Genomic DNA, 24010 nt, shown 5'->3' on the forward strand with positions numbered 1-24010 from the left:
AAAGGCACACAGGACACATTCAGTCGTGTCACTATATCAGCTAGCTCTTCTGAATTTGCTGACCCCGGAACCACCCCCAAAATACACCAGTCAAGACGTTGATAAGTTTGTCTGTTTTATTTCCAGTCCAGTACCACACATACTCAACACGCACCCGCACACACATACTGCATCCACTTGAACTTGCCCGACACACTCCTTCCTTTTGAATGGCAGGGACAGAGCCATACTCGGCAGTCCCCAAGCTGCTGGTTACATTAGTTAGATTTGGTCTTTCAGAAAGAAGACAGCTGAACTCCTAGAAGCTGAGCCCTTAGCCAGAGAGGTAAGAGTCCTAGAGCTAATAGCCACAACCTGAAATACATGCAGACCACACCCCCTTTCCAGGGACCACTCTTGAGACCCTCTCCCTCTGGAAGTTGAATTCCAAATGATGAAGGAGCTGGTAAAGTTTCCCCAGGACACTCCCCATCCAATGAGAGAACTCTTTCCTGCCCTTTCTAGAAGCTGGGGACACACCCACTTGCTCTCCTCCCTTAAGAAGGTTTCCTGCAGTCTTGTAAATTGTGTAACCCGCTGAAATAAGCCTGGTTGGTTCTGTCCTCCTGTCTGAGTGAGGTACAGATACACTATGATGGGTAGTCAAGGAAGGCATTACCTTGCTCAAAGGTCTCAGCCTGTCCCAGAAAGGAGAGTCAGTGGGAAGGGGTGGAGACAGGCAGTTGCTCATCTAAGGATCTCAGGAGAAAAAAAAAAAAAGGCAGGGGAGGGAGTGGAGGTGAGATTTTATATTTACAGGGTGGAATGTTCTGCTGGGGTTTAAACTTCAACTAGGCTTATGCATTTGAAGTACCTTCTTAGGCCGAAGATCAGCCAGTCGTGGCCAAATAATCTCGTTCCTGAACTGGTCGAGACCAGTGGATTAACCCAACCTGGCCGTTTCCCCATCCCCTACCTGCTCCACTCCCTGCAGCTGCTGTAAAGTCAGTTCCTTGGCCTTGATTACGGGTCAGAGGAGTCACAGGGAGCTCCCAGGGGCTCCAGCACCCCCCCCAGCTCTCCTCTTCAGGTTTGTGAAGGCTTCTCCAAGACCCTTGCCCAGTGTTGGGCCCAGTTAGGCCCCCCAGGATTGCCCTGCAGTCACCTCATACCCTCCTCTTTCCTAACTTTCATCACCTGGGTCAGACTTCCCTACTAGACTGTCCATTTCACTACTGGGTTCTTAGCTCTTGGCCCATAACAGGTGGTTAATAAACATGTTCAATGGATGATGCATCTAAGTCCTGAGTGGGCAGGGGAAGGGACTCCAGAATACAGGTGGGGTCAAGGCTGGGGTCCCTGCTGATGCTGCCTCGGAGGCACTGGGAAGGGTGAATCCTGGCCCAGGGCCTTGCCCAAGGGTTGACCTAGGAGACTGCCCCTCTCCGCCCCTTCCCTTGTTTTCATCACTGACTGAGGCATGGGCAGGGCATCTGAACACCTGGGCCCCGGTCCGGATCTTCCATCTCCAGGTTGACCCCCGCCCTAGGGCAAGGCACTTAATCCCTGTGGGTCACCACAGTTTCCTCACCTGTGAACTGAGAGGCCTGGCCCAGCTAACCTACAGGGTGAGTCAGGGCTCTAAAACCCTAGTCCATAATAAAAAACACAGGTGACAGTCTAATCCCCAAGCTCAAGGTTTTGAGTGATTTGGAAACAGAATGATGAATTAGAGAGACACTGGACATGGCACATGTCAGGACAAAGTGGGGGGACTTAAAGCTTATAATAGGTTGTAAATAAATACCTGTTGAATGACGGAGTGAGTGAATGAATGAATGAATGAATGGTGTAAGGAAGGTGTGAAGGCAAATGGGGAAGCAGAGTCAGGTTTCAAGCAGATTGGGATCAGAAAGGCAACCTATTTCTCAGCTCCTGGCTTAACAGTGGTGCTGCCTCTCTTTGCCATGAGCATTTAAGTCCTCATCCTCCTATCCTGTAGCCCTCAACATCCTCCCTAAAAGGTGGGACTAGACTGAGCTGAATCCCCTCCCCCAAGGCCCCTGGACCCCCTCTGCCTCTGAAGCCCCAGCAAGGGTCAGGGGGAGCTGCACAGAGCTGCCTGTAAAGGTGTGGCCAGGGGGCAAGGCTAGAGGATTCCTCTGGAACCTTCCTGAAGGGCTCAAATTGCCAAGTCCCTCTCCTTCTCTCCTTCTGTCACCTCACTAAGGATAAGACGAAGTGTGGACTGAGAGGGGACCAGCTGAGGAGGTGGGACATTGCGTGGCCACATCCTGGCCCACCCAAGAGCACTGGAACCACAGAGCTGTCCGAGGATACCCTAACGAGGCCCTGCAGCCTTATCCCGACTCCAGGGTCTTCTGAAAGGGGCAGAGGGCCTCACCAGGGCCAGGCCAGGGTACCAGGACTTAGCTCAGTGACCTGGAAGGACAAACAGTACCAGCTTCAAGTGCGGGAATCACAGGTTTCCGGTCTCCCTGTCCTGGCCCTGCACCCTCTGGTTTTTGGTTTAATGTCAGCCCTTCTGCACAGGGAGGGGAGATGCAGGGAATAAGAGAAGGAGGGATCTGGACTCCCCAACCCAGAGCCCCTTTAAGGCAGATAACTTGTGCTATACAAAGAGATCACTGACTCTGCTGACGAAAAAACAAACGCACGACGACCAAACAGAACAAATAAGACACATCGCAATGAGTCGAGAAGGGCAGTGAGATCAGGAGGGAGGCAGAGGAGTGGGGAGGGCGGGGCAGGTCCAGGCGGGGGTCCTCAGGGCAGGCTGGCAATGTCTCTCTCTGGAGGGGGGCCAACTGGCTTGGGGCTGCTCTCGTTGGCTTTTCCTTCAAACATCATGACTCTGGTTCAGAAACGGAGAAAAGAAAGAAAACACAAAACAGGATTAGGACTCCTTTCCTCGTCCAGGGAAAGATCATCCCAGCCCTCATGTCTGCAGGGTCCTCCACAGAATGCCCTTGCATCCACTCTCCAGCGAGATTTTCCCAGAAGCCCATGCGGCAACTCCACAGAGGGGGCTGCTAGGCCCATTTTACAGAGGAGAAAGCTGAGACACAAAGGGGCAATGAGACTCGTCCGAGTCACACAGGCAGCCCGAGGCAGGACGACACTCACTCGAGACCTCGGACTTCTAGGTCATGCGCCTTCCCCTGAGCACACTGCCTGGAGGAAGCAGAGCTCGGCTGGGCCGTGGCTCTGCTCAAAACCCCTTCAGATCTTCAAAAACCTCCCACTACTCTGACAGTAAAATCTGGGCAGCAGAAGAGGATGGGGGTTCAAAGTATAGCCTCTGGAGGGAAACTGCCTGGATTTGAATCCCAGCCCTACTCCTTCCCAGCTGGTGACTCCTGCAAGACACTCAACCCCACCGATGCTCAATGTTTCCAACTGAAAGTGAGGATGTCAAAAGCACTCGCATCCTGGAGCTGTTCCAAGTGACAGTGCCCTTCACCCTCTGTACTCCCTCCCTGGGTGGGCTCCTTCAGTCCCTGGCTTTAAATCCCATCCAAAGTGTGATAGTCGGGCTCCCCTGGTGGCGCAGGGGTTAAGAACCTGCCTGCTAATGCAGGGGACATGGGTTCGAGCCCCGGTCCGGGAAGATCCCACATGCCGTGGAGCAACTAAGCCCGTGCACCACAACGACTGAGCCTGCTCCCCAGAGCCCGCGAGCCACAACTACCGAGCCAGTGTGACACAACTACTGAAGCCCACACGCCTAGAGCCCGTGCTGCGCAACAAGAGAAGCCACCGCAATGAGAAGCCCGTGCACCGCAACGAAGAGTAGCCCCCGCTCGCCGCAACTAGAGAAAGCCCATGCGCAGCAACGAAGACCCGACGCAGCCAATAAATAAATTAATTAAAAAATAAAATTTAAAAAAACAACAACAAAGCGTGACAGTCCACAAACGGCTTACCTCTGAGCTCCAGATCTGCACAGGCAGTTCCCTCCTCAACCCCTCCCCTTGCGTGTCTAGGGGCTCTTCCAATTCAATACATCAAAACTGAGCTCAATTCCCACCTTCCCCCCTGCTCTTTTCTCAAAGCAAACAGCACCATCACTCAGTTAACTCAGATCCCAGACCTTACAACCATCAGACTCCTTGTTTTCTTTTAAACCTGGAAACAACCCTTCTAGCTCTACCTCCAAAATCACTCCCAACTCTGACAGCCCCTGCCCACCTCCACTACAGCCTCTCCAGGCTGAGAGCCTCATTTGTGACTTGCACAAGCGCACGAGCCTCCTACCGGCCTGCCTGCTGCCACTCTTGTCCCCACCGCAGTCGGAGGGGGCCTTTTAAAAGTCAGCTCCTAGCTTAGAGTACTCCAATGGCATCCCTCCACGGCAGTACAAAATGCTAAACCAACCGTGGCCCACATCACCTGGCCCCTGCCCATCTCTGCAGACTCATCCTTCACTCACTGCACTCCAGGCACACGGGCCTCTGTGCTACTCCTTGAGCGTAAAAGGGCCTCTGCACTTGCCGCTTCCTCTGCCTGGAATGCTTTCCCCTAGATATTCCCATGGCTCGTTTCTTCACATCTCCCTCGCGCAGGAGGTCAGATGTCACCTGCTCAATGAGACCCTCTCTGCCTACTATGCCACGCCTCTCTATTCCTCTCGCCCACTTTATTTTTCTTTGTATTGCTCTGTTGCAATCTGGTGTTGTGGTTTGTTTTTGTCTGTCTCTTTCCATCAGAATGTAAGTAATTCATGTGTCCCCAGCACCGAGCATAATTCCTGGCACATAGGTGGTGCTTAATAAATATTTGCTGAATGAATGAATGATACAGCTAAGGAGTCACTACGCAGACTAGATGGATCAGATTGGAAGTGCCCAATACATAGTAAATGTCCACTAAATCTTAGGTGTGGTTTTTAATAGCATCACCACTCTTATTGCTACCACCTGGCCTCTCAGGTGCAGCATGATCTGACCTGGACGGTTCTCCCACCACCCCTCCTGCCCCATCCCTCCCGACAATAAACACTCCAACCAGACCAGCCTGAACCGTGGGCTTACCAGCAGGTCACCCCGCTTCCCCCTTTGTAAAATGAGACCGGTATATTTTACATTGGTACATTTGAAGAAGTTAATCTTACAGATACACACCACTACATATAAAATAGACAAACAACAAGGATTTACTGTGTAGCACAGGGAACTACATTCAGTATCTTGTAATAAGCTATAATGGAAAAGAATCTGAAAAAAACATGCATGTGTATAACTGAATCACTTTGCTGTATACCTGAAACTAACACAATATCGTAAATCAACTATACTTCAATTTTTTTAAGAAAAAGTTAATCTTATCGCGTAAAAGGCAAGTGAGTGTCCTTTACAGCTTGAACACATACCATGGGACTCTCCAAGGAATTTCTCTGCTGCTCTCCAGTGGGGAAGTACCCGCAAAGTGTGATTTTGGCCACCATACACTAGGTGTTTGCCGTCAGCCAGGTACTGGGCTAGACACTTCATATATATTATCTCATTAACCCTCAGGACAACACTTCATGCAAGATATTTATGACCGGGGCTTCCCTGGTGGCGCAGTGGTTGAGAGTCCGCCTGCCGATGCAGGGGACGCAGGTTCGTGCCCCGGTCCGGGAAGATCCCACATGCCGCGGAGCGGCTGGGCCCGTGAGCCATGGCCGCTGAGCCTGCGCGTCCGGAGCCTGTGCTCCGCAACGGGAGAGGCCACAACAGTAAGAGGCCCGCGTACCGCAAAAAAAAAAAAAAAAAAAAGATATTTATGACCATCTCTGTCTTATAGGTGAAGGAAAGTAATTTGCCCAAGGTCGTTTCAGTAGCAAGAAATAGCATCAAAATTTGAACGATACCTCCCTTTAGAGCCGGTTTTTGACTCTGTTATACTCACAACCCCATGGGGTGGTAGAGTCACTCTAGAAACAAGGAAGCTGAGGCTCAGAAGGTTTCAGCAGTGCATTTATCATCATCGTCACCATCACAGCCGGCCACTTACTGAGCACTGATTCTACCAGAGGTTCTGCTACAGGCTCGTTTTGCCTGCAAGGTACATATTAATGTGACCATTTGACAAATAAGAAAATCGTGTTCATCAGAATTAAGCATCTTGCCCAGCAGATCACATAGTGAATTACCTCCTGGCTAGGGACTGGCTGAGGCGCCCAAGCCAGGAGCCTCTCCACACACTATGACTTTGCCTCCAGAGGTCCCAGGAGAGGTGGGAGGTACTCACAGCTTGAGGACCGCCGACCGTTTCCCCAGCATCACGTTGACAAAGTCTCGGTAGGAGATGGTGTCGCTGAACCCGCCCGTCACCTCCGAGATCATCTTCTTCATCTCCAGGTGGGTCTTAGGGACCCCAAGCTTCTCCATCATCCTCTTTAAAGACATCAGGTCTGCCGGAGGAAAAGCAGAGCCGTTAAGTGGAGTCAGGGGGCCCGGCTGAGTGGGGAAGCTCCCCTCTGGCACCCCCATGCCCAGAACAAGCCCGGCAGGAGAGTCCATCCCTGGAGACTGCAGTCGACAGCTTTTCTCCTCCAGGGAGAATGAGCCCATCACACCTTCCCTGCTCTCTGAGGGGGCAGTATGGACTAGTGGTTAGGGACTTGGGCTTCTAAAGTCAGACAGGCTTGGGTTGGAACCCAGCTCTGCTATTCTTGGCTGTGGGACCTGGGACAAACTACTTAACCTCTCTGAGCCCCTCCTCCCATCAGTGGTAAAATGGGTTGATGGGATCATCTGGAGCGAGGATGCAGCAGAAGCACCTGGCACACAGCAGGTGTCCAGGAACACAGCCTCTCTTCTTCATTCTGTTGTTCTCTCTGCTGCTGCCTAAGGTTCAGGTGACCGTGAGCCTGCGGCTCCAGCTACCCGGGAAGTCACGGCCCAGTGAGGTGGGGTCAGGGAGTCGGCCTGACCCAGGCATCAGGAGTCACTTTCCAGGGCGCGGTGGCAGCTTCTCCCCACCTGCCACTCCCACCCTGCGGTCCCTGGCTCCACCTCGCTGGAAGGGCGAGGATGCCAAGAACATCCCGCAGAGCAGGAAAACCAACAAAAGAACAAAATTCAAGAAAAACAAGGGAGGCACCAAAGTCACTACACTCCGAGGAGTTGGTGCCTCTGACCTCCTGGCTCCCAAGATCTGAGGCAATTTCCTTCGGATTGTTCCGTGAACAATGCGTCAGGTCAGCAAAGGACAGTGGGAGTGCGGGTGGAGCAAGGGGCCAATTTTAGGGTCAGGGGAGTAGTGGGCCAGCTCACCGGAGAGGCAGGGCCGGCACGACTGGTGCCAGACCCTTAGGTGCCAGGATGTCCAGGGCATTTCAAAGAAAGCTGGGCAGTGTTCTACAGGAAGAAGTGAAAGGTCTCCTACACGCTGCTGGCCACGCTCTAAATTGGCAAGACCTTTCTGGAAGGCAATTTGGCAAGATGCTTCAAAAGCCTTTGACCCAGAAGGTCTAATTCCTGAGATTTACTCTAAAGAAATAATCAGCAATGCGGATAATGATTTATGTACAAAGACGTTCTTCACAGGATTATCAATGAGTTAAAATCAGACATCATTTAAATGGGTGATACTAAGGCATTGGCTGAACACATTATAGTCTGTCCCCAAATGGAATATCATGCAGCCATTAATTATATTTAAAAAAATGAATTATATGTCAAAATACTAACAATATATTGTACAAAATTTTAAAAGGAGGTCCTAAAATGGTATCGAACGGTGTTTGTGATTAGAACAAAGAATGGAAGGATATAAACCAAAATCTTTATCACAGTTATTTCTGGGAGGTGGGATTGTGGCGATGTATTTTTGTCTTTGTGCTTTGCTGTGATTGCCAAAACGTTTTAGGATGACGATGTATTCATTTGATACATCGCTTTAAGAAAAAAAGGGATAAAAATATTCAAAAAGGAGAAAAATGTGAGAAGACAGAGGAGCGGGAGAAACGCTGGAGGGAGAACCCACTCGGAAACCACAGGCTGGGATCTGGGCCCTGGCTGCCACTTAATGACCACATGCCCCAAGCAAGTCCTTTCACCGTTCTGAGCCTCGGTTTCCTCATCCGTACAATGGGAACAATTAAACCGACCTTGACCGTGTCATAACACTACTGGTGAAGGTCAAGGTATGGTCATGAACATAAGTGCCATGGAAAAGGTGTTTGTCACCCCTAGCGCCTGGACGGCAGGACACAATAAAGGTCTGCTGGAAGAGAGGACCAATGTCCATGGAAGGCCCTTGTCAACTGCAGGACAGTGTTCAAATGGAAGGACAGGCTTGGGGACAAAGGAAATGCTAGCCCCCTGGGCCAGGGTGGCAACAGCCTGAGCATCTCCAGCCCTGGGCTGGATGGCACCTCTATCCTGAGTCCGGGGAGCCCCTGGGGTGGGAGGCTGGGGTGTGGGCAGGGAGCTGGGGTCGGGGAGGGAAGCAGTGGGGAGAGGAGTTTGGGGGGCAGGGGATCCAGGGTGAAAGGCAGACAAGTTCAAGGCCAGCTTGGCTGGCCTGGCCCATCGGGGAAGCTTCAATCGGTGCTTGTCATCCTCAAAATATAGCCCCAGGCCGCTCACCCATGCAGGTGAGTCAGTGAGGTTCTCTGGACGCCCACACCCCCTACCCACGGAGCACTCTCCCCCACCCCACCCGCCGGCTCACCCACTCACTCACCAATCTCGCCCTCATTGTTCAGGTCAAACTCCATGTACTTCTCTGGAAATCACAGAGCAAAAACTGGCATTAACTGGGAAGCAGGGCTGCCCCCTGCAGGGTCCCAGGGACTCCCCTGAGGGCAGCTGGCTGGGTCCCCAGGGTGCCCACACCATCCTCCTCACCCCACGTCGGGGTCTTGACACAAGTCCCGTCATTCCTCTGGGGAAAACCATTGTCTCTGGGAAAAGGGCTTGCCCACCTGCATCACCTGCTCACAGGCACCATGGAGAAAGGTGCCCGGGGGCCACTCTGACCCTGTACCAAGAAGGGCAGCGGCTTCCCCCCAGGCCCCCAGTGTGGGCTGGCTGCATCCGAATCGGCTGTAAAGTGACCAGAATAAATTCCCGGCCCTGGAGATGCAGATCTGCAGGATCTGGGAGGCAGAAATTGGTGTGTTTTCAGAGTATCTCAGGCGATTCGGATGGGCAGCTAGGTGTGAGAACCCCCAATTTAAGAAGTCCCTGTAGTTCTGAACTTTTGGTGGCGGGGGGGCGGTCATGGCTACCACTGAGAATCTGATGCTCTCTCTGGAGAAATGCCCGCAGACCTGCCCTTGACTACAAAGTGGCACATACAGTGCCCGGGGCGCAGAGACCCTCCCTGCAAACCTCACCTGCAGACTTTGAGTTAAACCTCCCTGATCAAGGGGTCGGAGCAACGAGCTTGGTGTCTCCTGACCAGGCAGTGGGGGCAAACAAGTCGTGCGGCCTTGAGTAGCCACAGGGTCTATTCTGCCCCAGCAGCCAGCATGGGAAAGCCAAGGTCCTGCCAGTGACCCTTGAGCCCAGGCTTGCCGCCCCTCTGCCTGGCATGTTCCTCCCGGGCATTCTCAGGGCCCCTCCTCACGCCTTCAGGGCCCCCAAGCCTTTTTAACCGGGCACCGTCAGTCACCCCCGCAAAGCACCTGCTACCATGACACACTTTCTACTTCCTTGCTCTCTCGTCACCACCCCTCCCCCACTAGGACACGGGCTCCTTTGGCCAGGGGCCGTCTTGTGTGTTCTCCATTGTGTACCCAGGCCCCAGATGGCCTGGTGCCTAGTAAGGCTCATTTGGAGATCAAATGAGTGAATGGTTTGAAACCTCCGTAGTCCCTTGGCTTCCAAGGTAACCTCCTGTGGTCCCAGGATGGACCCTTATCCTACAGCCCAATGAAGACAAGGAGAATGGTCCTTAGACCCCTGGGACCTCTGTCCCTCCTCTCAGAGCCACCTCTGAAGAGTGACCCTATTGGTATCCAGGGAGAAGGGAAAGGTCTGGCTGCTCCTGCTTTGCACTGGGAGGGGAAGGGGCAGAGGGATGGGGCAGGGGAAACAGCCAGGGGTGGGCGTGTCTTCGTTCTAGTTCTTTTTTCTTCTTTTCTTCTCTTCTTTCTTTTCTTTCTTTCTCTTTCTTCCTTCCTTTCTTTCTTTCTCTTTATTCCTTCCTTCCTTTCTTTCTTCTAGTTCTTTTCTTTCCTTCCTTCTTTCTTTCTTTCCCTCTCTTTCTCTTTCTCTTTCTTTCTTTCTCTTCCTTCCTCCCTTCCTTCCTTCCCATGTAAAAAGCACCATTGTGTAACGGTGACAAGCAGGGGATTTGGAGTGAAACCAATATGGGTATAAGCCCCAACTCTGCCATAGGTGAGCTGTGTGACCCCAGGCAAATGACCCCACCTCTCTGAGCCTGAGTTTCTTCATCTGTAAACTAAAGCTCCCACCATCTCCCTCCTGGCTGGATTGGGATGAGGCAGGAAGATCGCAGCCCTGAACACAAGGTCAGGCTCAGCAAATGCTTAGCCACTGGTGTCCTGCCTAAGGATGGCTACGTTATAAGCGGTCTGAGGAGCATTGGCAGGTTCCTTGCCCTGGAGCAGGGAGGGTGTCCACGTTGCCAAGACTCTGGGGGGGGAGGGGGGACGCAGCCTGGAGGATGTTCACGTGGTCCCCCAGCGCGCCCAGGGCCCCCGCAGCGCGAGTGCATCTCCCGGACAGGAAAGGTGGGTCTGTCCCACTCCTTATGTGCACAGCTCCTCTCCTTTCGAGCCGCTGGCTGAGAACCAAGCGCCAGGGCCCGGAACAGAAGGACCTTTATGCCGCCCCCTCCCCGCGCGGACTCCCGGGCCCTGTTTTCTTTTCATCCTGTGCTGCCGAGATTCAATGGGCAGAAACTCTGCCCCCTGCCCCACTGTGGTGACACAAACGTCCATTCTCCGCAGGGGCTCCCAAGATGCTCCACCGCGCAGGGGGAGAGACAAGGGCTGCTACAAAGAGCTGATTGTGTGCTGGGGCCCCGGGAGCGAGCAGGGCCTGGGCAGGGGCGGGCAGGAGCCAACCTGAGCCCTGCTGGGCAGCAGAAGGGAGGGAAGGGCAGGGCCGGCTGGAGCCCGCAGGCGAGGGACGAGGGGCCTGTGCCCCCAGGCTGGGCATCCCGTCTCACAGCCTGTCGGGAAGAGGGGTATTGTGGATGCAACACGGGTGCAGCCTGGCCCTGCGGGTGAGGATTTGTATAAGGGGGTGGAGGGGCCCACCCAGCTCTCCTGGGGGGGAGGGTGGGCAGCCAGCCCCAGCTCACCTTTAAAGGCTGCAAGTTTTTCCGGCAGGTTCTCTTCATCACTGTACTTCTGGTCACAGAGGAACTCCTACAGAGGAGAGAGGACAGCACTGAGCAAGGGGTCAGCAGGCAGAACTCACCAACACACAGGCCCACTGCCCATCGCCTCCTCTCCCGCCAGGTGGCTGGGCTTGGCCGCGCAGGGCAGTGGTAGTCCTGGCCTCCTGTCAACCCCCAGAGGCGGATCGGTAAAATCCACCCCATGGGTAGGAAGTTTGCTCAGCAGCTGGGGGTGGGGTCCAGAGGTTCCGCTGTGGAAGACTAAACACCTTCAGTCAACCTCTGAATTACGGGTGCAGGGACCTGGGCTTCCCCCCAGGGCACCCCGGCTCCAAGATCCATGAAGCCATGAGCAACCAAAGACACGTGGCTTGGCCCTGGCGTTAACTTCTTAGGTATGTGACCCTGAACAAACTGATCCCTCTTTGAATCTCTATTGCTTTATCTGCCAAATGGGTATAACTATCATAGCGTCTTCCTGCATGAGAATCCAAGGAGAGTGTTCAGTAAACAGCAACTGCTATATTATTATTATTAGTCTCTCTCTAGTCAGAAAATAACTGTCCACTGCTAGAGAGGTCACTTACCCTCTCACCTGTGTCCTCACCTGTAAAACAGGGCCCACCTTCCCCTCAGATGCTTGGAGAGACTCAAATGAGTCTTTTCAGAACCAGATGGAGTTGGGAGGAGATGGGAAGGGACTAACAACAGCCCCCAGAATGAAGCGCTAACCTACATGGTCGCTCCGGATCTCTCAGTGGGCCCAAGAGGTGGCAACTATTATTACTCCCATTTTACAGATGAGGAAACTGAGGTTCACAGAGCCAGAACTTCAAGTCAGCTCTGTCTGACTTTAGAGCCTGCATCTATCTTTAACCCTGACCCTTAAAGATGGGCAGTGAGCAGGTATTCGCCCGGCTTTAAAACAAAAAACTAACAATTAGCACTTGCTAGGCTGGGCGCAGTGGCCAGGTATCTTACTTGCCTTGTTGCTAATCTTTAAGCGTCCCTAGAACCTGCATTCAGATGAGGAAACAGAAGGTGTGTTCCCATCCTGGCACCAGAGTCCACAAATCCCCTCTACTTCCCTGGACCTTGCTTTCCTCGTTGAGTTAACTGGACATGGCTGTGACTCCTTCATTCCTTCAACAGTTTTTGAGGAACCACAGTCTACACTGCTCTATTCTAGGCATCCAGGGAGCAGGTGAGACCAAGGTGAATAAGACAAGGTCCTTATCCTAAAGGATAATTTTAGGATAAATTTAAATTTTATCCTAAAATTACAGGAAGTCCCTGTTTAAAATGACGTTAGGGACTTCCCTGGCGGTCCAGTGGTTAAGGCTTCACACTTCCACTGCAGGGGACACGGGTTCGTTCCCTGGTCGGGGAACTAAGATTCTGCATGCCACGTGGCACGGCCAAAAAATAAATAAATAAAATAAAATAAAACAAAACAAAATGATGTTAAATGTTATCTAGGTCTAACTAATACACAGTTTGAAGGACCCTTCTGCCCCTCCCTAATCCAATTTCTTTTCCTTCCCAGAGGTAATCATTATGCTGAACTTGGGGTTTCTACCATTCTCTTAAATGTTTTTCCTACTATGACCAGGCCAACCAAAGACATCTTATAAGTGAATTTTGAGGGGTTTAAAAAAATTCTAATTCTAAATTTTGGAACATTCCATACAAATATGTACTTGTAGTTCAATAAATGATCTTTTAAATTAAAAAGAAATTTATCTGGGTCAATCACTCAATATGTTTCTAAATTCCTGACGTCATTTCCCACTAAATGATGACCAGGTCTGTACTTACACATCTCCTAGGACAGGGAACTCACTACCTCTCCAGTCACTGTAAATGGAAGGTAGAATGGGACAATGACAAGAACCTAAGTGAGGATGAAGCCCTCTGGGTTTGGATCCTCAGCCCCCTCCTTACTAGCTGTCAAAGGGGCTCACGGGTACCCACCTCCTCAGACACCTACCCCTCAATCGAGACAACCCACTGCGGGCAGTTAGCACCTGGCTCGAGCGTCCGTGCTCAGTAAACAGTAGGTACAATTCCGTGTAGGGCAGAATCTGATCCCTTCCAGGGTTCAAGTTCCTCCACACTAACTCAGCACCCTTTGACTGAGTAGAAGGAACCCCCCGCCAATGTGGCTTCCCTCGCTGGGTCAGGGGACCTCTGATAGCCCCCTTGCTTTTGGCAGGCACTATGTTATCCCACTCAATCCTCACAGCCACTGTTATCTGATTTTACAGGTGAGAACAGGAGGACCAGAGAGCTAATGACATGTCCAGGGTCCCCAGGTCCTGGGGAAGCTCAGGGTTGGTTTGGAACCTGTGTCCATCAGACTCCAGGGCCCATGGGGTCCAGCTGGCTCGGCCACAGCCTCACTCAGAGCCTCATTACCGTGTGCCATGCACAGCCCTGCCTGCGCTTAGCTCCACGGAGCTGGAACCTTCCCCTGCAGCCTGGAAGGCTGCCCTCCTGTCGGCTGGCTCTGTCTGTCCTTCCCTTCCTCTTGGCTTCCTCTCGTAGGTGTTCTCCACTGAGGCCCCCACCCCCATTCCCTGACCAAAAGTAGGGCAATTAACTCTTGTCTGTGACCCTGAGCAACCCAGGCACCTCCTAGGGTCACAGATCCCATTTCTGTCCAGCAGAGGTACAAATTGGCCAATGGTTCCCAGACTCTGGGGTGAAACAGAAAGAAACATTTCCAAAAACAACACAAAAGCGTGGGGGAAGGTGCTAATATTGGGCTTTCAAGATTTTATTTTGCCAAGTAAAGACTTTAAATGATGACCATGGACTGTTGCCACGAGTTCAGAAAAGGATATTTTGTAAAAGTAGGAACTTCACCATCTCCGAAGTTTTAAGTAGAACCCATTTAGCCTACGTTCAACTCACCACATTGTCCCTATGTTCCCTTCACTTCACCACATTAGGAACTGGAAAGCCTTCCTGGGGAGGCACAAGAACCCAGGTAAGGCTCAACATCTAGGAACCTCTGGGGAAAGACCTGGGGGTCCTCCAAATTCCCAGGCTCTGGTGGACCCGAAATCCCGCACCAGCCTGGAGCCTGTCTGTAATAGACACTGATCACCTCTAGGGATCCAGACAGATTGGGTTCGAGGGGTAGGACATGGTCCTGGGTCTTGGAGACAAATGAGACACAGACAGAGACAGACAAGACCTCACAGGGTGCTTGATAGCCACACCCCTCCCTGGACCTGACCCCAGGACCGTGCGCTCGGCAGCCCCGGGGCTTCCAGGATTATTGTCTTTTCGTTGATGAAGCCGGTTTTCTCCTTAGCACCAATCACCATCTAACATGGTATTTCATTTTTGTCCCCAACTCCCCACCCCTCTCCACCAGAGTGGGTGCCTCAGCCACCCTGACCTCCCTTCTGTGCCTCTCCCATGCCAGGTGTGCTCCCACCATGGGACCTTTGCTCCAGCTGTGTGCCCTGCCTGGAGCGCACATATCTGCATGTCACCTCCTTCAAGTCTTTACTCAACTGTCACCATCTCAATGAGGCCAACCCCATCCACTCTGTCCACTGGAGTCCCCTCCTCCACTTCCAGTCCACCTTAAGATAACACCTTTTATACCATGATGAGTCATCTCCTAACACAATTTACAGTGTAATTGCTTATTAAGGGTGTTGTCCATTATCTGTCTTCCCCTGCTGGGTTCTGCATAGTAGGTGCTCAATAAATATTTGCAGGAAGGGTCAATGGATTGAGACTCAGAAAGGATGAACAACTTGCTCATCAAGGAAGCACAGCTCACAGGTGGCTGAGCTGGGATTCAGCTCCACTGCAGAGGCTGCTTGGGTTCCCTCCCTGCAGAGAGCTGGGGAGTAGAAGTGACCCAAGGAAGTGGGTGTTGGAAGGATGCTGAGAGGAGGCAGGTCCTTGGTCACAGGACACATCCAGGAGGATGTGTTTACTGTCTCTGCCCCACGGATGCCTAGCACCCAGCAGTGTCCAGCGTACAGTAGGTGCTCAATAAACATTACCGAATGAATGGAGAATACTGCCGTTCAGCCCAGAATGACTTTCTCCACTCTCAGCCCTGCAACGGAAAGGCAGCTTTGCAAATGCATGTGTGTGTGTATGACAGAGGCTGGAGAGGCCTCAGAGATTGGAAACACACATTTCCTTAGAGCCAACAGAGACAAATGCTTGAGCCACAGAGTGACCGGGGGTGGGAGAAGCAGCTGACTCGTTCACGTGTGGGTGGGCAGCTGTGTGGACCAGGGGGCCGGGGAGGCAGGAAGGCGGGTGGCAGGCACAGGAGCTCCACTGGCTGGGCTGCCAGCTCCCACCCCACCTCCGAGCTTTGGATTCCCGGTTCCTGCTCATGCACAGCCCACAGCTTCCTCCCTCCAGGGGTCCTCCCCCCATATCCTAGCTCAGCCTCAGGGCACAGCCACGCCCACTGGGCGGATCCCTTGTACCCGCCCCGCCCTGCCCTAACTCTGGGCCCCCAGGCAGAGGAGATGGAGCTAGAAGTCACTCCAGATGTTTGGAAGAAAAACAAAAACAGAAACAAAAAGAGGGCAAACTGGAGCCAGAATGCCTAGGTCTGAGCACACTCAGTGCTGTGTGAAAATGACTTCATTTACCTATGCCTCAGTATCCTCATCTGTAGGAAAGATAAAAGTATTAACCACATAGGCTTGTCCTGAGAATTACAGTATGTAAGCAAACAGATCTAAAGTGCTTAACACAGTGCCCGGCACTTAGTAAATGTTAAATAAATGTTAGCCATTTATTATTATTATCGGCTAACATCTATATACATTCAGCCCACTTACAACCCACAGCTCATCATCCAGACCATCACTGACTATTAAATAGATTAGGAAGGAAACCCCTCCCCTAACTTAGGCTGGTTATGGTTGCTCTCTCTCCTTTTTGGGTATTCCCATTTGACAGATGGGACAACTGAGGCCCAGAGAGGTTGCTCAACTTACTAAAGATCACAACGTTTTCACAATTCAAGGTCTATCTCCCTTCACCATCCCAGCTGCCTCCCTGCCCCAAACAAGGCCTGGCCACAGGTTTCTGGGCAAAGAAAGTCAATACTGGGAGTTACCTTTCCTCTTGGGCAGAAAGATGTTATTCCAGAGGCCAGGGAACCACTTTATAGCCCTCTAGGGGCATGGGGGTGTGTGTAGATGGTTTATTCTAGCCCCTCTCCCACTCCAACCCACCGTCCCAAAAGACAAGTTTTTCAGGCTGTAGAAACTGCTGTCAGGGCCTCCAGGTATGAGGGATGCAGGGGTCCCCTGGGCTCTGAGAGTGGCAAGTCTAGAGGCCTTGGTGGCCTGGTCAGTCCCTGGCAAAGAACCAGGAAATGCAAGCAGGGAGGAGCCTGGGGTTGAAAACAGGAAGCTCTGAACCAGGCAGTCGCTTCTCAAGCCAGTGTCCACAGGCCAGGCCCAGGGAGGTGGCAGAGCTGTTCCAACATCCACCCAGTCACAGAACCCAGAAGGGACTCCTCAGAGCATCCGGCTTGCTCTCTTTGTTCAACAGCTGGGGAAACTGAGGCCCAGAGGGCAAGGTCTTGATGAAACCATCCTTCCTCTAGGCAAGTACAGGGCGTGCAAGGCAGAGGGACGGGGCAGGGAGGTTGACTCGGGCTGCCAGGGTTCAAATCCCAGCTCCAGCACTTACTAGCTCTGTGGCCCTGGACAACTTGCCTTACCACTCTGGGCCTTAGTTTCCTCATCTGCAAAATGGAATCATAAAGATAGAACCTCCTCACTGGGTTGGCGTAAAGATTAAATGAGCGAACTGCATAGAAAGAGCCTGGCTCCTAGTATACTTACTAACGGTTAGCGATTATCATTGTGCGTTTGGATCGCCCAAACTCAAGCCACACCGAGAGACAACTCTTGGGGAAAGGCAGAGGAGAGACCCACCCACAACTTTCTTTGTCCCCTACTGTGCCACGAAGTCCTCCTGGTGAGTCTTGACCCCCTGGTCATTCCTCCTCGAGGACAAACTTTGCTTTGTCCTTGGATACCTATGGCTGAACTGGTCGTGACTGGCCATCCACGGAGGACAGAGTGCACCCATCTCAGCCCCGAGGGACGGTGCCTGCAGCTGCACGGGCTCACTGCTGCCTCTCTTGGTCATCTGCAACCTCCGATGCACATCAGAGACTCCCCCCACCCCCTGAGAGCCCCGTCCAAGTGCTCATGACCAGGAGGGGCTATTTCCCCAACCAGCAGAGGTTGGCAGCCCCTGCTGTGTCCCGGCCTCCAGACCTTTGCCACCTGCCTGCACCCCCCAACGCCCACCCTGACTTAACTCTCTTTCTGGGCTGGTACCTCTAGCACCTGCTCCTGGCCCTCCAGGCTTGCCTTTATGAATTAGCGGCAGCAGAATTTTAGGGCTGGCAGATAAGCACCATCTCGGAGGCCATCCAAGGGGCTGGTGGCTGAAGCCTTGGGGGAAAACCCCAAGGACAGGCAGCACGATGCCTGGCCGTGTGGCCTCTGATGCAGCCCACAGGCTCTTAAAGGGCCAGGGCCAGGCCATAGACGCCCGGCCCGGTGCCTGGCGTGTAGCAGGAGCCTGTAACGTGCACCCACGAGGACAGCAGGCTCACATTCCCCACGGCAGCTCTGGGGCCTCATCCGGACGCTGTGCCCTCGCCAATAGATGGGGCAGCTGGAGAAAAACACCCCCACTGACTACACAAATGAAGCAGACCCTGCAGAAATTCCATCTCCAGCTTCCTGCGACATGGCCACACCGAGGTCGAGACTGGTTGGACCTGCGGGGACACTGAATCCTCAGAAGCTCACGTGGCCCCTTATCACCATCTCCCTTATAATATATTAAGGAAGAGCAAGAGAGACGGGTGCCCGGCGATGCCAGCTGGGCACATTCACCTGGGCAGGGACAGGGTGGCACTGCCAGTACACAGGAAAAGAGACACACCTGTGTAGTGCCTGGGTCAGGTCTCAGAGGTCCCCCACTACTGGGGGAAGGGCTGGGGACAAGCCTCACCCCAGGTAGAGATATCCAGCCTGCCGTACCCAGTTCTTCCCAGCACAGGTGCCACGTGGGTTCTGAAATAACCATCAGGCACCGAAATGCTACAGGGAATGCTGAGTGCCCTTCATTCGACCTAGGACGGCTGAGAGGGCAGGACAGTAGCCAGAGATCCTTATCCACATAAGCAAGAGAGGCCTGTGTCACAGCGAGGCCACAGCCACCTGGTGGACAGGGGCCAGGGCGGGCCAGGGGCAGCGTCCGGAGACAGAATCCCGGCTGTGTCACTTCCTGGCTGGGTGACTTCACCTGGCTGAGCCTCTGTTTCCTCATCTGTAAAATGGGAGGCTTAGTAATCCTTGTCTCATGGGGAAGTTTACAGACTCTGGCTGGGCATCTATCTAATCCAGTGTTCCATTGAGAGGAGTCAGTGAGATGATTTACGTCAAGTGCCAGGTCCGGAGCAAAGGCACCACTCATGCTGTTTTGTTAAAGATCCTGGCCTCTGGCGGGTGCAAAGCCACAGCTCTCACCATCCTCCAGTGTCTTCCTGCTCCATTCCAAGGCTAAGGGCACTCTGAGGGGCACCCACCCAGCCCCACAGCTTCCCCCTGTCCCTGTGGGAAGCTGGAGGGAATTTGTCCCGTTGCCATATAAGGCCGGCCCCGGCTGGCCCGGGGTCACCTGCCATGCCATCAGGGCGCGGGGAATGTTAGCTATGTGGGGGAGTAGGAGACGCGCGCTGGTCCTGCCCGCTCCAGTGGTGCAGAGCACGCACGCGCACGCACACACATACAGCCCGGAGGTGGGGCGGGCACATACAGAGGAGCCCCAATCAAGGCCAGAAATGGAGAGAAGAGCCTGGGTTCAAGTGTGGCTGTTTAAACCCAGGCAATTTACTCAGGCCCTCTGACGTCTCCTGCAAAATGGGAACAGACACTCGCAGGGTTGGAGTGCACATCCGACGAGATAATGTCTGAAGCACGCCTGGCACACTGCCTGGCACACGCCAAGGGCTCAGAAAATGAGAGCAAAATCTCGAGTGAAACCCCAAAAAAGTGGGTTTTCATACAGTTCCACCAGGACCTTTAGGTCCACCCAAGTCCCCTTCTATTTTGACTCCTTATAAGCACAATAGCCAAGACTGAGCTACCCCACTGCCCTCTGGAAGCTGGCCCATCCCAGCGGGGAGAAAGGCCCCAGAGGAACGGTTGGCCCAGAGAAGCCTCCAGAGCTCATAGCCAGGCTGGGCTCTGCCCCAGGCAGCAGCCGCAGTGGTGCCCAAGCACATACAGTGAGTCACGAAGCCCCATCCTTCACGCCTGCTGGCTTCCACGGGACCACTGGGGCAGCTGTTCAGCCCAGCCCCCCGGAAGCCCCCCTCCAGTGGGGCAGTGAAGCTGCAGCCCAAAGGCAGGCAATCTGGACTGCCAACGTGGTTCCCTCCAGAATCCATCCACCCAAGGGAACTTCCACCATGGCCGTGGCCGTGGGTAAAACCGACTCGGACCCTCAAACACAGCGACTCCCTGAAGTGTCTGCAAGGAGCTTCCGTCTGTTCATCTCCTCCGATTGTTGCAGGGACTTAGAGCAGAGCAGGGGTCTCTGCTCCCATTTCAGACATGGGAAGATAAGATTCTGCCCGACAAAGGGGTCTGGTCCAGGCCGAGCAGCCAGTCTACCTCAGACCTTGCCCCTGGGTTTCCACTCCCACACTTTTAAGTCCCAAACAAACCAATGATAGCAATCAAGACAGCAGCCCGCTCTCCTGTGTGCTTTACATAGATTATCTCCGCCGCAAAATCACAACAAACCTGCTACCATCATCTCAAGTGGCTTGCCCAAGGTCACAGAGCCAGTGAACAGCCCCCTCTGCCCATGACTCTAAACTGTGGTGGGGCCACCCTGACCTGCTGTGGTGGGAAGCAGCTCAAGCTTCTGGTTTGAGCCTCCTTCCTCCGGGAGCCCAGAGCCTGGGTCCCAGCAACCTGACAGTAGCCCGGGCTCACACGGTGGGTCTCAGAGTAGCATCCAGTCGGGGAAAGGACGCTAGGCTGGAAGCTCTGTCACCGGCTTCGGTGTGGCCTTGGCCAGCTGCTTGCCCTCTCTGGGCGTTGGGGTCCCGAGGTGGTTGGACACAGCCCCCTCTTGTTCACCTTCCCCAATCTCAGCGCTATCCAGACCAGCCCCAGAGAGCCACAGCCCCTCCCCTTTCGGAGCCAAGCCAGTACACCTCCCAAAACAGCCCTGTGGCCTCACATCCACACCCCACCTAATCCCCCCATCCCCCCAAGGGCAGTGTTGGCATGGAAAGTCCCACACACTCTCAGCTCCTCTGGTCTGTCCAACTACAATCCCCTCTCCCCCATCTCCAGCTGTCTCTGGCCCGGGGTCCTCTGGCTGTGGGTGGATTCAACTGGCTTGGAACCCAGCCTGCTGAGTGGCCCAGGGGGCTGTATGAGGTCAGGGTTCCAGGCTCCTGTCCAGAGGACCAAAGCAGCCAAGACCAAGGCTGAGCTGGCCGCAGAGTGAACTGGGGGGGAGCCCAGCAGCCTGGACCCCCGAGAGCCCCAGCCAGACGCCCAGGCTCCCTTTCAGCTGTGCTCAAGATGGCACTAAGAGGCCAGATGAGGATGGCGATGAGGAGGCCAGAGTTTACCTGGAGGGACCCTGGGGTCCCCAGAACCTCCATGGGACTCCACGGCCAGTGGAATGAAACCAGGCAGGCTGCCTAGCTCTAGGCAGTCCAAGGAAATCAAGGAGCGAATAAAGACTGCAAGCCCCTGTCGAGAGTTATACTACAACCGTGCTGCCAACCGTGGACCCACCTCCACATGGACTCCACCAGGGCCCTGCTGACTTTCCACTGTGGGACTCTGAGCTGGGTGCCCAGTGGCCCGGGGGAGCCTGCAGGGGAAATGTCCAGCCGTGTTTCAGTGGGCATGATTCTGCAACCAGTTAGAAGGAAACCTGGAGACATTCTCCTCAAGAAGTAATCCTAGTACCATCCATGGAGGTCTTCTCTTGTGCTAGGTGCTGGACCAATCACGTAACATGCCTTCCCTCATGGAGCCCTCACGGAGACCCCGGCTCTGTGATGAGAGGTCCTCGCTGGGGACCACAGAGCTGGTACATAATGGAGACCAGATCTGAGCCCCAGTCTTACTGTGCTGCCTTTGAGTTTTGGCCAATCCAGGCAGGCCCTAACAGTTTTCCATATCTTCTAGAATTTAAATGGAGGTTTTTTTTTTTGTTGTTTGTTTTTTTTGTGGTATGCGGGCCTCTCACTGTTGTGGCCTCTTCCGTGTGCTCTGGACGCGCAGGCTCAGCGGCCATGGCTCACGGGCCCAGCCGGAGCTGCATGTGGGATCCTCCCGGACCGGGGCACGAACCCGTGTGCCCTGCATCTGCAGGCGGACTCTCAACCACTGCGCCACCAGGGGAGCCCATTTGAATGGTGTTTAAGCAAAGGTCTAAAACGTCCCATTGTGTGCCTGGCAACAGCCGGATGGATTTCTTTTTAGAAATCCACTAGGATCAGGATGAAAAGCACCAAGTCTCTAAGGCAACCTTTCCTAAAAGCCTGAGTAAGAAGGAGTTGTGTGTGTGTGTGTGTTTGTGTGTTGGGGGGTGGGGAGAGGCAGGAGGCCAACCTTTTTTTGGGTGGAGCGAGCACTGGCCTGTGAGTCTGGAGCCCAGGGTTCTAACTGCAGCCTGACCCAGACTTGCTGTGCCATCTAGGGGCAGCCCCCTCACCTCTCCGAGCCTCTCTTCCGTCCCTCGCTGTAAAACTGGGAATTACTCGAGACATCAGGGGTCTCTTCCAGCGCCAAGTCCCTGCAGCTGGTCCCAGGCCGGCTCCTGGGGAGCCCGGGGCCGGTGGGCCGGGCTGGCATCAGAGCTCCCGGGAGGGCCCTACCTCCCTAGTCTATGAGTAACAACTTGCAACCCGAGACCAGAGGGCGGTGGACGGGGTGGAGGGGGACCTACCTGGAGGCACAGGGAGGGGGCTGGAGGAAAGAAATCGGGGGAAGCCCGGGTGAAGGGGAGGAAGGGGGGTTGATTTTGCGGCAGGCACAGCCGCGCAGACGGAGGTGGGACCCGCGGAGCGCTGGGAGCTTTAGGGCCGACTCGCCAGCTGCCCTCGGAGGCGGCGGGGCTGGAAAAGCGAAGGCGGCGGCGCGCGCTTACCCGGTTGATCTCGGCCAGCCTCCTCTCCTGCCGGGCTTTGAGCAAACCGAACGCTTTCCCTCCTGGAGGAGACAAAGAGGCGGCCGGGGAAGCGGGGGTCTCCCCGGGCCGCGCGCCCTCGGCTCGCGCCCGCTTCCCGCGCGCGGCAGACCCCACCGACCGCCCCGTGCGCACAGGTGGCGGGCGGGGGACACCGGGTGTGGGCAGGGGCGCGGGACAGCGTGGGGACAGCGGCACCTACCTTGGAACCTGTTGCTGAGCGCGACCGACATGGTGAGCACCGGGCTTCCGCCGGCTCGGGGCTTCGCGACCGCGGCGAGGACGAGGAGGAGGGGCGGGCGCCTGGTCCGAGCTCGCGCGGCGTGTGGCGGTGGGACCGAGGGGCGGAGGGATGGCGCGGGCGGCCGGACACTCCCCTCCCTCCCACCCCTCCCGACCCGCCTCCCCTCTCCTCCCTCCCCGCCGCCCGGCATCAAAGCGGCTATTATGCTGGACGCCGAGCCCGCCGCCGGCCCCTCTGCTGGAGGACGCGGAAAATGCACGGCGCGGGGGCCGCCTGTGAGCACCTCCCTCTCCGCTCCTGCAGGAACCTCGACCAGTCCCTTCCCGCTCCGGGCCGCGGTTTCCCCTTAAACAGACCGTGGACGACCTTAGTACGCACTTCGTGGGATGGCTATAAAGATCAAATGCGGGTCCCAGCTGCCGGGAGCTGTAACGTGCCTTTCGCCTTTTGCGCAGCACGCACTTTTGGAAGGGAGGCCTAGGTTCCCAAACTTTAGTCTGAACTCTTGAAAGATGAACAAACTTTTAGTTTCTTGAGAAAATGCATAATGACAAAGTGCCTCTAGGGTATCAGTGACACTTGAAATCAATTAGAACGAATTAGTGTTTTGTTAATAAAACCTTTTTTCTCGAGCGCTCACTGGGCACCAGGCACTTTGCCACAACCCAGGATATATGTGTTACATCATTTAATTCTCAAACCTCTATGAAACAGGACTCGGCATTTCTGTTCTGCAGAATGGAATGGAGGAAACAACGCTTTTCACCCAGCAGGGGCTGTTATAAATTTTATTACCATCAGGGTGGTTTAAGCAGATAGGAGTTATAACCCTTAGTTGCTGGGAGATGTCCCGTCTGGAGGTCAGAGAAGACAGCTGACATAGAATGGGACCCTCATAATGCACTTCCTGGTTCAGGCTCAGAGAGCCTGTTGCCCTGGGCTGGTTGGCCCCAGTCACTGGTTCTGCAGGGCAGAGGCCACCCCATCTTCAACTGCTCAGCTGCTGGGCTGCATTGCTAGCCAGATGTTCAGCAGCTGCCACATTCCACCCAGCCACAGCCCCACCTCTGGGGCCACAGAGTGGCTCTCTACACCCGAAGCATGACTGGACTGCATGAGTCATGAGATGTCAGGTCTGAGGTATGTCACCGCGGGACAGAGAGGAAGCCTGTTCTCCACCCATTGGGGATGCTGAAACTGGGCCTT

The 24010-nt window shown here is 54.3% G+C and overlaps 1 protein-coding gene and 1 long non-coding RNA gene across 5 annotated transcripts; one reads left to right on the top strand and one right to left on the bottom strand.

Moving 5' to 3' along the window:
* Positions 1 to 102: 102 nt before the first annotated feature.
* Positions 103 to 22897, bottom strand: AIF1L (allograft inflammatory factor 1 like). 4 transcript variants are annotated; one of them, XM_027104511.1, is made up of 6 exons: positions 22763 to 22897; positions 22522 to 22583; positions 11269 to 11335; positions 8677 to 8718; positions 6235 to 6397; positions 103 to 2854 (listed from the first exon to the last, which is right to left on the bottom strand). In XM_027104511.1, the coding sequence occupies exons 1-6, from the start codon at positions 22791 to 22793 to the stop codon at positions 2767 to 2769; spliced, it is 453 nt and encodes a 150-aa protein (XP_026960312.1). In that variant the 5' UTR covers positions 22794 to 22897; the 3' UTR covers positions 103 to 2766. The 4 variants fall into 4 exon arrangements, with proteins under 4 accessions (XP_026960312.1, XP_026960313.1, XP_026960314.1 ...); XM_027104512.1 differs by lacking the exon at positions 8677 to 8718; XM_027104513.1 differs by lacking the exon at positions 22522 to 22583 and having other exon boundaries at positions 22763 to 22863.
* On the top strand, positions 21693 to 23475 carry LOC113619579 (uncharacterized). The gene is made up of 2 exons (XR_003432437.1): positions 21693 to 22794; positions 23108 to 23475. It is a non-coding gene; the product is annotated as an uncharacterized LOC113619579 (long non-coding RNA).
* The last annotated feature ends 535 nt before the right edge of the window (positions 23476 to 24010 follow it).

This window comes from Aethalodelphis obliquidens, unplaced genomic scaffold, assembly GCF_003676395.1.
Source record: "Aethalodelphis obliquidens isolate GAN/ISIS:26980383/991018 unplaced genomic scaffold, ASM367639v1 scaffold7, whole genome shotgun sequence".
Classification (NCBI taxonomy): domain Eukaryota; kingdom Metazoa; phylum Chordata; class Mammalia; order Artiodactyla; family Delphinidae; genus Aethalodelphis; species Aethalodelphis obliquidens.